A 17,160-nucleotide genomic window follows, 5' to 3' on the forward strand; every position below is an offset into this window, starting at 1 on the left:
CTTAAAGACACTCAACGTCCCGGCCTCCACCGCCCTCTGTGGCAATGAATTCCACAGACCCACCACTCTCTGGCACTGTGAGGTGGAAGTGTTAAACACCGTGCCGCCCCCTTTGTAAGACTTTCAATTTTGCAGCAATAGTCGGCCTGATTTAAAATCCAGTCAAAGGGTGGGTGGGCATTCAGTGAGAAGTTGTAACACAGAATTGATGGAGAAGCGCGAGGTTGCATTCGCCAGTCTTAGACAAGTCTGAGCAACAGCGTCAGCATTAGGTTTGCCAGATTTTACTTGCTCCCTTCCACATACATGGCCATAATAATGGGAATTATTACTTTGCCGTACCAACCCAACAATATGGAGATTCTAAATGATCTGAAGTCTGTTACTCCAACAGGCAATCAGCAGTTGCTGCTGGATAGAGGATATTCTGAACATGGGAAGATTGAAAATGATCTCAGATGCTAGAAGGGCTCCAGGGGAGTGTCTATTACTCAAATGGGCGGCTTACAGTAGTTCAGGACAAGAGGAACAACCAAGTGGGATATATGAACATTGAGGCAGATTGGAGTTGAGGGAGTGAGTAGGGTTGGGGAAGAACGATTAGAGGAGGCCAATGTGACGACGGGATACGGCAGAGTGAATGAAGAGCCAAGAACAGGATGGGCGATAGGTGAACAAGGCGGGATGAAATTAAAAATGAAATCTATTTGATGGGTAACAAGAACAACGATGATGTAAAAAAAAACATCCAGTTTAGCTGGTGTCCATGGACATAAGGACAAAGCCTATTTTGAAGAAGAGATCCTACAACTTCAGACCAAGAAGAGATGAACTGGACATTAATACAAATCTGAAAGCCAACAACATTGTTGTTCGAATTTGAAACACTTCTGTGATGTGAAAAGACAATGTAATTGAGCAAGTTACTGTAAAACAAATGGGTAATTTAAGACAAAGAACAAACAATCACAATGTTACTGTCTGGAACCAAATGGAAATGTTGATTTCTGTTATAAACATGAAGATATATCATTGGACTGCTAGATAACTCCAGGGCTCATGGTTGGGGTAGGATTAAGTAATTGAGGGTAGACGAATGAGACAGGAAATCAAACCAGGAAATGGGAATTGGAATATTGGGTGCAATTCAATGGAATATTTCAATCTGGCCTTAATATGAAGGGGAAAGTTCAGAGGAGGCTAATACATTGATAAATTTTCTCTTGGTAATGCTTGTGTCCTTGTCTATGCTTTTATTTAAGAGAACAAAAATTTGATACTCTGGCCACCACCCAAGGCATCTGGATCATACGTGGAGAGATGAGCAACAACTTTGAGATCTTTTGATAAGATCACAAAAGGTTCAAGAATGTGTGGTTATGACATTGGGGGCACTGCGTACGTGTGCAGATGAGTTACGTGTGAAGAAACTAATAGGCAGGCTTGCCATTATGCATTGAACAGCAGGCCCCATGCAGGCACACTACTTGACATGGCCGGAAATGGTAAATGGGGCCAACAGAGAGAAACACCATCATTAAGTGATCAAGGCACTGACACACATTCCATAGAGAAACTGACTTAAAATAATTGGGATAGAATCAAACACACTGTTACCTGTCGAAACGAGCACAATTGAAGTGACAGGGCAAATTATTTGGATAAGAACAAGTAAGGGGCTGCTAGCAAGTAAACCCGATGAGGAATATCCATAAGGTGGATACAGACAATTTGGAGAGCTGGAGAATATTTTAAGTCCATGCATGATGTTATTTTGAATGATATTTGAGTGAGATGATTTGCAAATGGAGAGTGTCCGAAAGAAAGGGGTATCAATTCAATTATTCAGAGATCACATTCAAGTTACAATAGATTGTGGAATAAGATGGAATTTATCACAAGTTATGAAAAGAAAAAAAGCAGATTAGAAAAGAAAAACAAAGTGAATTTTCTCCCTGCACAGATCACCCCACTCAAGGGCTAAAGAAAGAAGTGACCAAGAACAATAATGAGATAAGGGGTGGAATAGTAAGATCTCACCCTGCGACAACTGGAACCGTATTATACATCACTCACAAGTTGAAATTACATTTATTTTAGTTTAGTTAACACATAATCTGTGTATGGCAACTCAACATGATTTTATAGTCAATTTTGGATCAAAAGCTTATCCCATGACCCGGTCTTAGCATCACGCTCAAAATTGACAAGGAAGAAAGAACATATGGCCTTAAGACAGTGATGTGAGACGTCAAGGATGAACAATTACTGATGCAAACTATCAGATCAAAGAAGTAAACGTGCCATTACTGCACGACAAGTTTTTCGCTTTGTTTTTTTTAAAAATGGTGCTGCAAAGACAGCCAAAAAGTTAATAAACTGGCAGTCATCATAGAAAAGGGTAGCAAATGACACCTCAACAGCCCTGTTCAGGATTTCCTCTGAAATGCGAGCTATCCGACCTGTGGCCTTGCAAATTCGAATAGCTCTGGATTATATTCTCACCAAGAAAGGTGGACATGTGCCCTGATCGGATCGGAATGTTGTACTTAGATTCCAGATCACTTCAAAGAGATCATTAATTTGGCAAAATACATTAAAAGTGAGGTTGAAAATCTCAAAAAACCCGAGTCCAGCACTCTTCGAGTTGGGATGTGGAGTGGTTGGGATTCTTAGGAGTTTCAGTGGTACAAAGCCTGGTTATGTTCTTTGTAGGTTTTTTTGCGATATATCTTGTATTTGTGATAATCAAATGTATCTGTAAAAGAATGTCAAAAACGCCGAGTCAGAAATGAAGGGTGCTTACTATTAATTTCTCATCAAATACTGCAAATGTGTTCATTTTTATGGCACTTGTTTCTTTGCTTTACTTTGTACTATTGTAATTGGTCTATTCGATTTTTATTTTGAATAATCAAAAGGGGAGAAATGATAGATTACAGATTTATTGATTCACTGATTTATTTAGTTGGAACCTTTAAGAATTGATGCAGTATAATTTTTTAATTCAGTACTTAGACAGAAAATGTCCAAAAAGCCAAATCCCGAGTCGCCACACTCCGGTGCCTGTTCGGGTACACGGAGGGAGAATTCAGAATGTCCAATTCACCTAACAGCACGCCTTTTGGGACTTGTGGGAGGAAACCGGAGCACCCAGAGGAAACCCACTTAGACATGGGGCGAACATGCAGACTTCGCACAGACAGTGACCCAAGCCGGGAATTGCACCTGGTTACTGCCGCAGTGAAGCAACATTGCTAACCACTGTGCTACCATGCCACCCTGAAACATGGGTTCAGATAAAAATATGAGAATTGCTGTACAAAGCTCACATTCTTTCAAGAAAATGTACATAAAAGCCTTTGTAACGTAGAGACCATTGTTCCACAATACATTTAGTAATAAGAAAGTATTGTAGTCTTAGCAACAGGAGAAGAATGTACAAGAGTCTTAGAAACAAGCAAGGTTAATGCAGAACACCTTATCTTTGTAGAATTGGTACACGTGACGGGCACATATAGACATTTAATTAAGTTGATAGACATTAATGAATCTTAAGTACTGACCAATGCCCGGATAACAAATCATGTTCTGTGACAGATAGTTGTTTGAATAAATCAGAGAGCCTCACTCAGCTGAGAATTAGAACCAATGAGTGTAAATAAGGGGTTCGACCATTGATAAGAATTTCTTTAAAAATAAGGATTCATGATTAAAGTTTTTGTTCTGAATCTATGCTCTTAATAAATTCTGAACCATCTATTGATTTTTGAATGTTTTCGTTAAACTCTCTTTATGTTTTGCTGTATTATTTGATCTGAGTTTTTATTTATTTTTATTTAAGAGAATCAAGGTGAATAATTAGCAATAAAGTTGTATTTTTTGGACACCTCCAATTCTTATTTTGAAGATAAATAAAAGATTGTAACATGGCAAGTTTGATCAAAGTATTCAAAGTGAATTGAATTTCTATCTGAAAAGAAAGAATATGCAAGGTTACGGGGATAAGGCAAGGGAGTGGGGCTAGGTAGAATGTTCTTTCAGAGAGTCAGCACAGACTCGATGAGTCGAATGGGCTCCCCTTGAACTGTAACGATTCTGTAGTTCTGTCAGCACAGGTCCTCCCTCATCAGCACTGGAATTGAAACTCCGATCATGACATTAACACCAGAACCACAATGGAATTTCAGAAAACTGGGAAATCCTCTGAAAGGCAACTGACACCAACATCAGGTGAATTTCACCAACCAGCCAAAGTCTTCAACAGATTGATAGGATTGATGAAAGCTCGGAGTTTAATCTGGGAGACGGTGAACCAGAGGAAAACAGAAACCAACCTGACTTGGACTTACATCGGCATTAATTCATTGTTGCCGGGTGATAATCCTGTAACTCGTTAGCTCATACCATTGTGAGAGCACCTTCACCACTCCGATTGCAGCAATTGACTAAACATCGCCATCAAGGGAAACTGCTGATTGTCAGTCGATTGTTTCAATTCTTTCATGGGATGTGATCATTTGTTGTCCATCCCTAATTGTCCTTCCAAAGTTGGGGGTGAGCTTCCTTCATTAATCGCTGCAATCTAAGTATTGTTGGTGTACCTATAGTGCTGCTAGGAAAGGAATTCAGCCCAGAGACAGTGAAGGCACAACAAAATACCTCCAAGTCAGAATGGTGTGTGGCTTGGAAGGGTAATTGCAGGTTGTAATGTTCCCGTGCTCCTGCTGTCCATATTCTTGTAAGTTAGGGGGTTTGGAAGGTGCTTTCAGAAGAGGCTTGGTGAGTTGCTGGTTATGCTAGCGATGCCCATTTCCCAATAATAAATTTTCAAAATATTGTAGACATAAAAAGTCTCAACAGAAATAGATTTGCTGACTTTAAACACAGTCTTTAATCGGTCTGTGTTTTTAGACTCAGTTCTCAGAGCAACATCTGTAACAAAACAAAATAAAACACGATCAACATCTTGGGGCTGCCATTGACCAGAACCTGAATTGGACTAGCCATATAAATAGCATAGCTACAAAAGCAGGTTAGAAGCTACGAATTATGTGGCAAGTAACTGTCCAACATCTACAAGACACGAGTCAGGAGTGTAATGGAATACTCTCCACTTGCCTGTGTGAGTACAGCTCCAACAACACTCAAGAAGCTTGACACTATCCAGAACAAAGCAGTCCATTTGCTTGGCACCTAATCCACAAACATCTACTCCCTCCAGCACAATGGCAGCAGTGTGTACCATCTACAAGATGCATTGCAGAAATTCACCAAGGCTTATGCAGCACTTTCCAAACCCACATCCACAAAGGATAACGGCAACAGACACAACGAAATCCCCTCTCCTGGAAATTCCTCTCCAAGCCACTCACCATCCTAAATTAGAAATATATCGCTGTTCCTTCACTGTCGCTGAGTCAAAATCCTGGAACTCTCTCCCTAATAGCACTACGGCTGTACCTACACCATATGGACTGCAGCAGTTCACCAAGGCAGCTCGCCATCACCTGCTCAAGGTCAATTATGGATGGGCAATAAATACTGGCCTAGCCAACGACGCCAACATCAAATGAATGAAATTTTAAAAAGCAGAAACACTGCAGATGTTGGAATATCAAAATATAAAGAGCAAATGTTGGACATACTAATCAGATTAGACCGCATCTTTGGAGAGAAATGAACAGAAACGAGGCCTTCTGTGCTCAATGGACACCAAAGGGCTTGGACTGCTTTATCGACCCCAGTCAGTTTTCACGTTTTGATTTGATGTTTTAAGTTTCTGTTCCTCTTTGTTCTTTTTGGGCTATGCTCCGTTTGTTCTTTGTAGGAACGGCCCCCTTTAATTTATCTCTAAATTAATTTAGTTCTTCTATTTAGTTGATTGGGCCCTAAAATAAAACAGCAATATTATAGGTTCAGGTCTGATCTGCGGTCAGCCTCCAATAAAACAGCTGATGAATGGTAGCCACAGTCCCCACAATCCTCCGCGGCCCAGTAACCGCTCTATCCAATTTGCTCATTGCCCAGGCGCTGAGTACGCATGCTCCAGGGCCAGCCAGCCGCGAGGCATTCTGGGTGATCCTATTGTTCCAAGTCGGAAGGAACCGGGAAGCAGTGGCGCAGATGGGCTGCAGTAAACTGGTAAAGATATGGAACCCCAGTGGGATCCATGGAGCCAGCTCTGGACGGGGAGAGTTTCTCAATCCCGAGTGAATGCCGCAGGCCGAAATAAGACCCTGCGGTACCGAGTTTGTGGCTTCGGGTCCGGTGCCTCTAATCAGGTCCAGGTGAACGGCCGCCATCTTGGTTCAGCGAGGAGAAGAGCGCATGCGCAGGCGTCAGGGTGACGTAAGAGAATGAGCAGGACTTTCAGGGGTCTCTTTTCCAACTGGGTCCTAATGCCCGGGCGAGTCCTAATGGCGACCGGTTTTTAAGAGCTTAAATCGATAATTGGCAGCACGGTAAGCACCGTGGTTAGCACTGCTGTCTCACATGTTCGAATCCGAGCTTGGATGGCTGTCTTTGTGAAGTTTTCACTTTCTCCCGTGTCTGCTTGGGTTTCTTCCCACAGTCCAAAGATGTGCAGGTTTGGTGGGGTTGTGCAGATAGGGTGGGGGAGTGGGCCGAGAGAAGGAGCTCTTTCAGAGGGTCGGGGCAGACTCGATGGGCCGAATGGCCTGCACGGTGGAGATGCTAATGTGGAGGTTACAGCCCCAGTATCGTTACCGGAAGAGGCTGCTCCTAAATGCTTTGTGATACGTTAACTCCACATTCCTAGCTTTGCTGCTCAGAGGGGACTGTGCTAGTCGGAGCAGAGGGTCTGCTCCTGGATCTGTTGAAAACAGCAATTTGTAAATCCAGATGGGTGAGCTCTATGGGGGAGAATGTAGGGCTTCCTCTGACTGCTGGCCTCTCTTCCGTGGTCTTTTCCATGTTTAGGTAGCCCTGGAACGGAAACATGAGGTGTCCACCAGTACACTTGATACCTTCCACAGCTGTTGGTACCTCAGGGTGCAGAGTGCTTCTGAGACACGGAAAACAACATTCTGGTTTAGTGAAAAAGTTTTCCATGTTTTTGTTGTGATTTTGCCTTCTTTTACTTTCATTGGGCAACATATTTGGGGAAATTAGAATTATTTGTTCTGAATTTCTATCCTGGGCAGACAGTGATACTGACACAGTCAACTCCTTTTACAGGGGATTGGAAGGAGAGGATTTGACACATTCATCATGAGTTAGCCTTTGAATGTGGGAAAGGATCTGAAACATCAGTGTGACTGGAAAAGCACCGAGACCCACACAACACACACCCGAGTGAGAGAGTTCCAGTGAACTGACAGTGGAGAGAGCTTCAACTATTACACAGCCTGAAAAAAACATCACATCATTCACAGTGAGGAGACACTGTACAATTATTCTCTGTGTCCACAAGGCTTTAACTGATTACCCAATCTAGTGGCACCATGGTGAAACAGTGGAAATGTGTAGACTGTGGGAAGCGTTTCAGATCCCCATCACAGCTGGAAATTCATAAACGCAGTCACACTGGAGAGAAGTTATTCACCTGCTCCACCTGTGGAAAGGAATTCACGCAGTCATTCTGCCTAACGACACACCAGCGAATTCACACCGGAGAGAAACCCTACGATTGCTCTCATTGTGGGAAGAGCTTCCGGTCTTTATCCAACCTCACTGAGCATCTACGGGTTCACACTGGAGAGAGACCATTCCACTGCTCTGAATGCGGGCAGAGATTCACTTGTTCTTCCCACCTCACTCTACACAAACGTGTCCACACTGGTGAGAGGCCGTTCGTCTGCTCAGTGTGTGGGAAGGGATTTATTAAATCGGCGACCCTTCTTGAACACCAGCGTGTTCACACTGACGAGAAAGCATTCACCTGCATGGAGTGTGAGAAGAGTTTCAGTCGTGCAATTAGTCTTCGGGATCACCAGCGAATTCACACAGGGGAGAAACCCTTTACCTGCGCTGAATGTGGGAAGGGATTTGCTTTGAAATCGCAGCTTCGGTCACATAAACTTGTTCACACTGATGAGAGACCATTTCAATGTTCTGACTGTGAAAAGAGCTTTAAAAGCAGAAGAGATTTGACGATTCACCAGCGAATCCATTCCGGGGAGAAGCCGTTCACCTGCCCCGTGTGTGGCAGAGGATTCACTCGGACATCCGGTTGTCTCAGACACCAGAGAGTTCACATGTGATTACAGGGATTGGATTTCTACACCCAGGAATGAACCATGTTATTCTGACAGTTCAGATTTATTTCCTTTGATGTTAAACTCCAGCCCAGTTAATGGAATTAATAGAATGGACCTGAATTGTCTTTGATTTGTCTAAGATAAGAGGAGACTGATTGATGTCCTCTTGCCGACTATTCCATTGTTGGGTCTTTTTTCCTTTGTTAATGGAAGATTTGTATTTATAAAGCGCCTTTCACAACTTCAGGCTGTCCCAAAGTGCTTTACAGACAATGACGTTCTTTTGAAGTGTAGTCACTGTCGTAATGTAAGAACAAAGAAAAATTACAGCACAGGAACAGGCCCTTCGGCCCTCCAAGCCTGCGCCGATCTAGATCCTCTATCTAAAACTGTCGCCTATTTTCTAAGGATCTGTATCCCTCTACTCACTGCCCATCTTAAATGACGCTATCGTGGCCACCTCTGCCGGCAATGCGTTCCAGGCACCCACCACCCTCTGCGTAAAGAACTTTCCATGCATATCTCCCTTAAACCTTTCCCCTCTCACCTTGAACTCGTGACCCCTAGTAATTGAGTCCCCCCTCTGGGGGGAAAAAGCTTCTTGCTATCCACCCTGTCTATACCTCTCATGATTTTGTAGACCTCAACGAGGTCCCCCCGCAACCTCCGTCTTTCTAATGAAAATAATCCTAATCTACTCAACCTCTCTTCACAGCTAGCGCCCTCCATACCAGGCAACATCCTGGTGAACCTCCTCTGCACCTTCTCCAAAGCATCCACATCCTTTTGGTAATGTGGCGATCAGAACTGTACGCAGTATTCCAAATGTGCCCGAACCAAAGTCTTGTACTGTAACATGACCTGCCAACTTTTGTACTCCATACCCCTTCCGATGACGGAAAGCATGCCGTATGCCTTCTTGACCACTCTATCGACCTGCGCAGCCACATTCCAGGTACAATGGACCTGAACAGCCAGATCTCTCTGTACATCAATTTTCCCCAGGGCTTTTTCATTTACCGTATAGTTCGCTCTTGAATTGGATCTTCCAAAATGCATCACCTCGCATTTGCTCGGATTGACCTCCCATCTGCCTTTTCTCCGCCCAACTCTCCAATCTATCTATATTCTGCTGTATTCTCTGACAGTCCCCTTCACTATCTGCTACTCCACCAATCTTAGTGTCATCTGCAAACTTGCTAATCAGACCACCTATACCTTCCTCCAGATCATTTATGTATATCACAAACAACAGTGGTCCCAGCACGGATCCCTGTGGAACACCACTGAGCACAGTTCTCCATTTTCAGAAACTCCCTTCCACTACTACTCTGTCTCCTGTTGCCCAGCCAGTTCTTTATCCATCTAGCTAGTACCCCATGAGACTTCACTTTCTCCATCAGCCTACCATGGGGAACCTTATCAAATGCCTTACTGAAGTCCATGTATATGACATCTACAGCCCTTCCCTCATCAATCAACTTTGTCACTTCCTCAAAGAATTCTATTAAGTTGGTAAGACATGACCTTCCCTGCACAAAACCATGTTGCCTATCACTGATAAGCCCATTTTCTTCCAAATGGGAATAGATCCTATCCCTCAGTATCTCCTCCAACAGCTTCCCTACCACTGACGTCAGGCTCACCGATCTATAATTACCTGGATTATCCCTGCTACCCTTCTTAAACAAGGGGACAACATTAGCAAATCTCCAGTCCTCCGGTACCTCACCTGTGTTCGAGGATGCTGCAAAGATATCTGTTATGGCCCCAGTTATTTCCCCTCTCACTTCCCTCAGTAACCTGGGATATATCCCATCCGGACCTGTGGACTTGTCCACCTTTAATGCCTCTAGGAATACCCAACACATCCTCCTTATGCCGACTTGACCTAGAGTAATCAAACATTTATCCCTAACCTCAACATCCACCATGTCCCTCCCCTCGGTGAATATCGATGCAAAGCACTCGTTAAGAATCTCACCCATTTTCTCTGACTCCACACATAACTTTCCTCCTTTGTCCTTTGAATGGGCCAACCCTTTCTCTCGTTACGCTCTTGCTCCTTATATATATGAATAAAAGGCTTTGGGATTTTCCTGTACGAAATGCAGCAGCCAGATTGTGCACAACAGGCTCCAACAAACACAAATAAGATGCTGGAAATACTCAGCAGGTCAGGCAGCATCTGTAAAGCAAGAAAGTGAGTTCAAAACCGAACTATGATTATGACCAGATTATCTGCTCAGTGCTCATCACCGAGGGCTTTATATTGAGCAGTCAACCCGAGAGAACTTCCTCCTTTGAAATATCATCAGCAGAACTTTTACGTCCAGCTGCAAGAGCAGATGGGGTGAAATTGGAAGGTTTCCTCTGAAAGACATTGCTGTATTCCCTCAGTACAGTGCTGTATTCCCTCAGTACAGTGCTGTATTCCCTCAGTACAGTGCTGTATTCCCTCAGTACATTGCTGTATTCCCTCAGTACAGTGCTGTATTCCCTCAGTACAGTGCTGTATTCCCTCAGTACAGTGCTGTATTCCCTCAGTACTGTGCTGTATTCCCTCAGTACAGTGCTGTATTCCCTCAGTACAGCATCGGAATACCAGCTGGATTTTATGGTCATGTTTCAGGAGGTGAAGTTGAACCCACATCCTCCTGACTCCGAGATGGGAATGTCACCACTGAACAATAACACCTCGTCATTAACTCGAGATTATTTCCGTTCTCACATATTTGGTTGTTCTCCTGAAAACATTAACCCATTGGGCTCTCGGACAAAGCCAAATGGATTTGACAAGCGATGCTGGTTTCCAGGGTTTGTGCTGATGCTACAGCAAGAGATCAAGAAGGTTTTTATTTCTGAATTCAAGAACTGGCATCAAGTATCATAACATGGTGACAATTTGAACTCAAGGCTTTGCCTTTCAAAGACTTTGGCCTTAACCATTCAGGCCATTTGTTACTTTCTGAGAGAAAGAGCTTGAGATGGGAGAGATGGAACTTGCCTCCAAACCAATTGCCAGGACTTCTGATTCTGATGTAAAAATACCATTTAAAATCAGAGTCTGCATAATTGTTGCCAAAATTGATAAAGTAAAATTATAGCTTTTCTATTTCAAACTTCGAAAGGGAGATTTACCTGAAGCTGAGGGGGATTATCAAATATTCAGAACAAAACCTGATGACAAACGGTCTGGGTGGTTCCCGGGAATCGGAAAAGAAAGTTTCATTTGGGGAAATAAATTGAAGATTAAGAAAACCCGTCAGCCCCACAATACTGCAAATTGAATTTGAACTAATTTTGAAAATAAAAAACATATAAACTGTTGATACCTGGAATCAAATTGGAATGTCTGCTTCCTGTTTTAAAGATAGTAGGAGTATTGGATAGTAACGTTTCTCTAAGCCTCATGAATGAGATATCTAATGGGATATGTAAAATTGTATAAGAGGAAGTGATTGAGCACAGGAATAAAGTTAAGGAAAAATAACCCCACTGAATGGGAATTGGAATACCTCACTGTGGGTGTAGTTCAGTGGAATATATCGATGTGGTATTGATGTACATTTTAATGAAAGGAAAGTGTAGATGAGACTAATAAATTGATGGCTCTCGGAGATGTTGTATCCTCGTGGATGAACTTTCAAAGAGAATTGCATTTGATAAACTGGCCACTGCCTAAGACATTGAAGCATTCAGGGGGAGATGAGCAAAGATCTTTACAGACACATATAAGTGGGACTGGGCAGTAAGTTTCAGTAGAAATGATACATTTTCAGGTGAGCTACATTTTATATTTACTGAAGTAAGCTAATAAGATCAAGGAAGCCATTGTGAAACTTAACATTTAAATGAAAAGGGCATTTTGTATTCAGCAATTGATCGATTGTATTAATCAATGATGTGTATTAATTATTCACTAGTCAGAAACAAATTATTAATTAAGTAGTGTGCCTCAGTTGATTTTAATTGATGATTTAATAATCTGTTAGTGGTTGTGTTAAAAGACTTGGTTGTACCTAAAACTGTGTAAGCCTGTTTTAAATTCTATATTACAGCTTCTGTGAGAAGGAATGTATGATCTGACATGGTGGTTAGCAACGAGTCTTCATACCCTTGGTAACCTTATTTGGTGATGGGAGGGATACATTAAACATTCCCATTGTATCCCGATCTGCGACATTTACCCAAATGGTTGAAACCCAATCAAACTGATTCAGGTATGAAATTGACCAACCATTGAGTTCTAATCAGTTTATTCAAACTGAGGGAGGATCTACTTAGGTACTTCAAACCCGAGGAGAAGGTCTGTTGCCAGCCAAGTACTGGAATCTCCAAAGGAAGATTCCCATCAGAATTGTTGTCTAAGAAGGGGTACCAGAGGGATTATGTTTTTACAGCCTGATCAACCAAGAGAAATGGTAAAAGTCTGTTTTGTGTTAATAAGTTTCCCGTTTTCCTTCTGTGTCGATCAGTTTACCCTTTTCCTTCTGTATCGATCAGTTTACCCTTTTCCTTCTGTGTTGATCAGTTTACTCTTTTCCTTCTGTGTCGATCAGTTTACCCTTTTCCTTCTGTATCGATCAGTTTACCCTTTTCCTTCTGTGTCGATCAGTTTACCCTTTTCCTTCTGTGTCGATCAGTTTACCCTTTTCCTTCTGTATCGATCAGTTTCCCCTTTTCCTTTTGTATCGATCAGTTTACCCTTTTCCTTCTGTGTCGATCAGTTTACCCTTTTCCTTCTGTGTCGATCAGTTTACCCTTTTCCTTCTGTATCGATCAGTTTACCCTTTTCCTTCTGTATCGATCAGTTTACCCTTTTCCTTCTGTATCGATCAGTTTATTCTTTTCCTTCTGTGTCGATCAGTTTACCCTTGTCCTTCTGTCTCGATCAGTTTACCCTTTTCCTTCTGTATCGATCAGTTTCCCCTTTTCCTTCTGTGTCGATCAGTTTACCCTTTTCCTTCTGTATCGATCAGTTTACCCTTTTCCTTCTGTATCGATCAGTTTACCCTTTTCCTTCTGTATCGATCAGTTTACCCTTTTCCTTCTGTATCGATCAGTTTACCCTTTTCCTTCTGTGTCGATCAGTTTACCCTTTTCCTTCTGTGTCGATCAGTTTACCCTTTTCCTTCTGTATCGATCAGTTTACCCTTTTCCTTCTGTATCGATCAGTTTACCCTTTTCCTTCTGTATCGATCAGTTTATTCTTTTCCTTCTGTGTCGATCAGTTTACCCTTTTCCTTCTGTGTCGATCAGTTTACCCTTTTCCTTCTGTGTCGATCAGTTTACCCTTTTCCTTCTGTGTCGATCAGTTTGCCCTTTTCCTTCTGTGTCGATCAGTTTACCCTTTTCCTTCTGTGTCGATCAGTTTACCCTTTTCCTTCTGTGTCGATCAGTTTACCCTTTTCCTTCTGTATCGATCAGTTTACTCTTTTCCTTCTGTATTGCTGTGTATCTTTATTTTAAATCAATTTATTTCAATTTACCATCTGAAATTCCTGTCCTTCCTAATCGTTAAGTCTTGTTCAAACTAAAACAATTGAGTGAACTATTTACAAACACTGGTGGATTGGTTGATTGCAATGAGACTTAAATAATCCTATGTTTTAATATGAGATCACCTGAAAGTCTATGAATTGTCTGCATTGAATGGAGCCCTTGTAGCCTCATGTGAGGATATCGGTGTGAGTGTGCAGATGTGATTTGTCACATGTAAAATGACTAATTCAGAAATGCTTTGTGAAATTCACTGAAGAATGAATCCCAGACATGCTCAAATAGTGTCTGAGGCCAAACTAGTTTCAGCTGATGCTTCGTCAATGACCGTACTCCCATGATAAGGTCAGAAGTGGGGATGCTCGCTGATGACTGCACAATTGCGACTCCTCAGTTACTGAAGCGTCCATGGCCAAATGCAGCGAGATAATATCTAGGTTTATACAGACAAGTGGTAAGTTGCATTTGTGTCACACAAATGCCAAACTATGATCATCTCCAACAAGAAAGGATCTAACCATTGCCCCTTGACATTAAATAGCATTACCATCATTGAATCCCTCGCTGTCAACATCCTAGGGGTTACCATTGACCAGAAACCAAACTGGACTAGCCATAAATGGTGGCTACAAGAGCAGACCAAAGGCGAGAATCCTGCGGTGAGTAACTCACCTCCTGACTCCCTAAAGCCTGTGCACCATCTGCAAGACACATCAGGAATGTAATGGAATACTCCCCACTTGTCTGGATGGGTGCAGATCCAACAACACTCGAAGGACAAAGTAACCCACTTGATTGGCAACCTATCCACAAACATTCACTCCCTTCACCACGTATGAAAAATGGCAGCTGTGTGTACCGTCTCCAAGATGCACTGCAGTAACTCACCAAGGCTCCTTAGGCAGCAGCTTCCAAACTCAGGATCACTGCCATCTAGAAGCAGAATGGCAGCAGATACCTGGGAACGCCACCACCTGGAAGTTCCCCTCCAAATCACTAACCATTCCTTTTTGGAAATATATATATTTGAAAATATATATTACTGTCACTGGGTCAAAATCCTGGAACTCCCTCCATAACAGCACAGTGGGCATACCCACACCTAAGGGACTGCAGCAGATGAAGACGGCAGCTCACCACCAGAGAAAACATTTTTAAATCATCAAGGCATTGACTCGTACTCCAATCAGGACAGAATGGAAAACACTGGTTATGGTCAGCAGGAGTAAAAGGGAATTGAGTTTGGACAATTGGAGGCTTGGAAGAAATAATACTGAATTAGAACGATCCACAAGATGGATACAGGCGAAGGGAGAGCTGGAGAATCTTCAAATCCAAGCGCGATCTGTCACTTTAATGATTTGTACTTAGCCTTATTTGTTAGTAAATTAAAGTCGCCAGAGCCCCAGATGACCAGAGGCTGCTTTCCTCTTTGAGGGGGAGAGCTGACTGGTGGTGATTTAACCTGAGGATCACCACACCTCAGGCGAGGGGTCAGATTGCGAAGTCAGGGCCTTCATGAATAACCTCAGCCAGTTCAGGAATTGAACCCGTGCTGTTGACTTTATTCCGCATCACAAACCAACTGTCTAGCCAACTGAGCTCAACCGGCCCCCAGTTATTTCCTAGTATTTTAGAATTAGCAGCTCTGCTAAGGATAAGAAATATCATTGTGTGGCGTGCTTATTCAAGTAAATATAATTAGCTAATTTTACCAGTTTCAGTGTGTCTTCTCAGGTATGTAATCAAGAAATTAGGGAACAAGCTCATGTCTTATAAAAAGCTGGATTAGCCAAAATTAATTGTGAGAACTGAGAGGGAGGAACTGAAGGAGATCAATATTAGTAGAGAAATGGTGTTGGGGAAATAGATGGATTGAAGGCTGATAAATCCCCAGGGCCTGATAATCTGCCTCCCAAAGTACTTAAACAAGTGGCTCTAGATTCCTGCAGATCGGAGGGTGGTTTATGTAATTCTACTATTTAAAAACGGGAGGTAGAGAGGAAACAGGGAATTATAGACCAGTCAGCCTGATGCAGGAAGTGGGGAAATTTCTTGAATCCATGATCAAGGTTTTATAGCTGAGCTCTTAGAAAACAGTGGCAGGATCGGACAGAGTCCGAGGGCAGTACGGTAGCATTGTGGCTAGCATAATTGCTTCACAGCTCCAGGGTTCGATTCCCGGCTTGGGTCACTGTCTGTGCGGAGTCTGCACGTTCTCCCCGTGTGTGCGTGGGTTTCCTCCGGGTGCTCCGGTTTCCTCCCACAGTCCAAAGATGTACGGGTTAGGTGGATTGGCCATGCTAAATTGTCCTCCGTGCCCAAAATTGCCCTTAGTGTTGGGTGGGGTTACTGGGTGATGGGGATAGAGTGGAGGTGTGGGCTTGGGTAGGATGCTCTTTCCAACAGCCGGTGCAGACTCGATGGGCCGAATCACCTCCTTCTGGACTGTAAATTCTATGAGTCAGCATGGATTTATGAAGGGAAAATTTAATTTTGAGGATGTAACGAGTAGAATTTATCTTTAAAAAAAATTTAAGTACCCAATTCATCTTTTCCAATGGTGGGGCAATTTAGTGTGGCCAATTCACCTACCCTGCACATCTTTAGATTGTGGGGGAGAAATCCATGCAAACACGGGGAGAATGTGCAAACTCCACACGGACAGTGACCCAGAGCTGGGATCGAACCTGGGACCTCGGTGCCGTGAGGCAGCAGTGCTAACCACTGATACATTTACATTGTATCCTATCATGGGAGCATTTGATGGGCCAATGTAGAGGACCACTCCTCCACCCTATCCCCAGAACCCCACCTAACCATTGTCTGCATGGTCTCGCCAATGTACCACGCTTCGGGACATCCTTTCCTGACGCTGCGACAACGAATGAACGGACATCGTGCGACAATCACCAGGCAGGAATGTTCCCTTCCAGTCGGGGAACACTTCAGCAGTCAAGGGCATTCAGCCTCTGATCTCCGGGTAAGCGTTCTCCAAGGCGGCCTTCAGGACGCGCGACAACGCAGAATCGCCGAGCAGAAGCTTATAGCCAAGTTCCGCACACATGAATGCGGCCTCAACCGGGACCTGGGATTCATGTCGCATTACATTCATCCCCCACCATCTGGCCTGCGAAATCCTACCAACAGTCCTGGCTTGACACAATTCACACCTTTAACCTGGGGTTACCCCATCTCTGGATCTGTAGAGGTTTAATCACCTGCTAATCACCACTATCACTAAAACAGCACCGTGGGAGCATCTTCATCATTCAGACTGCGGTAGTTCAAAGAGATACTACACCATATTTCGTGAAGCATAATAGCTTCACAGCTCCAGGGTCCCAGGTTCGATTCCGGCTTGGGTCACTGTCTGTGCGGAGTCTGCACATCCTCCCTGTGTCTGCGTGGGTTTCCTCCGGGTGCTCCGGTTTCC

At 43.2% G+C, this 17,160-nt stretch overlaps 1 protein-coding gene and 1 long non-coding RNA gene across 7 annotated transcripts in view; one reads left to right on the forward strand and one right to left on the reverse strand.

Annotated features, from left to right (window-relative positions):
• Positions 1–1,587: 1,587 nt before the first annotated feature.
• LOC140419566 (uncharacterized) lies at positions 1,588–6,305 on the reverse strand. Its single transcript, XR_011945869.1, has 2 exons — positions 6,249–6,305; positions 1,588–4,935 (listed from the first exon to the last, which is right to left on the reverse strand). It is a non-coding gene; the product is annotated as an uncharacterized lncRNA (long non-coding RNA).
• Positions 6,089–17,160, forward strand: part of LOC140419561 (uncharacterized) — a 29,137-nt gene continuing 18,065 nt past the window's right edge. For 2 of the 6 annotated variants that reach the window (XR_011945868.1, XR_011945867.1), the window contains exons 1-2: positions 6,325–6,464; positions 7,201–12,445. Coding sequence is in view for 4 of the 6 variants with exons in the window: in XM_072503461.1 (XP_072359562.1) it covers positions 12,614–13,762 (1,149 nt within the window). In the remaining 2 variants the exon portion in view is untranslated. Of the gene's footprint in view, positions 6,465–7,200; positions 14,033–17,160 lie in introns of those variants that run through there. The other 4 variants (XM_072503461.1, XM_072503462.1, XM_072503463.1 and 1 more) reach the window with 4 other exon arrangements.

Source organism: Scyliorhinus torazame, chromosome 5 (genome assembly GCF_047496885.1).
Source record: "Scyliorhinus torazame isolate Kashiwa2021f chromosome 5, sScyTor2.1, whole genome shotgun sequence".
Taxonomy (NCBI): Eukaryota; Metazoa; Chordata; class Chondrichthyes; order Carcharhiniformes; family Scyliorhinidae; genus Scyliorhinus; species Scyliorhinus torazame.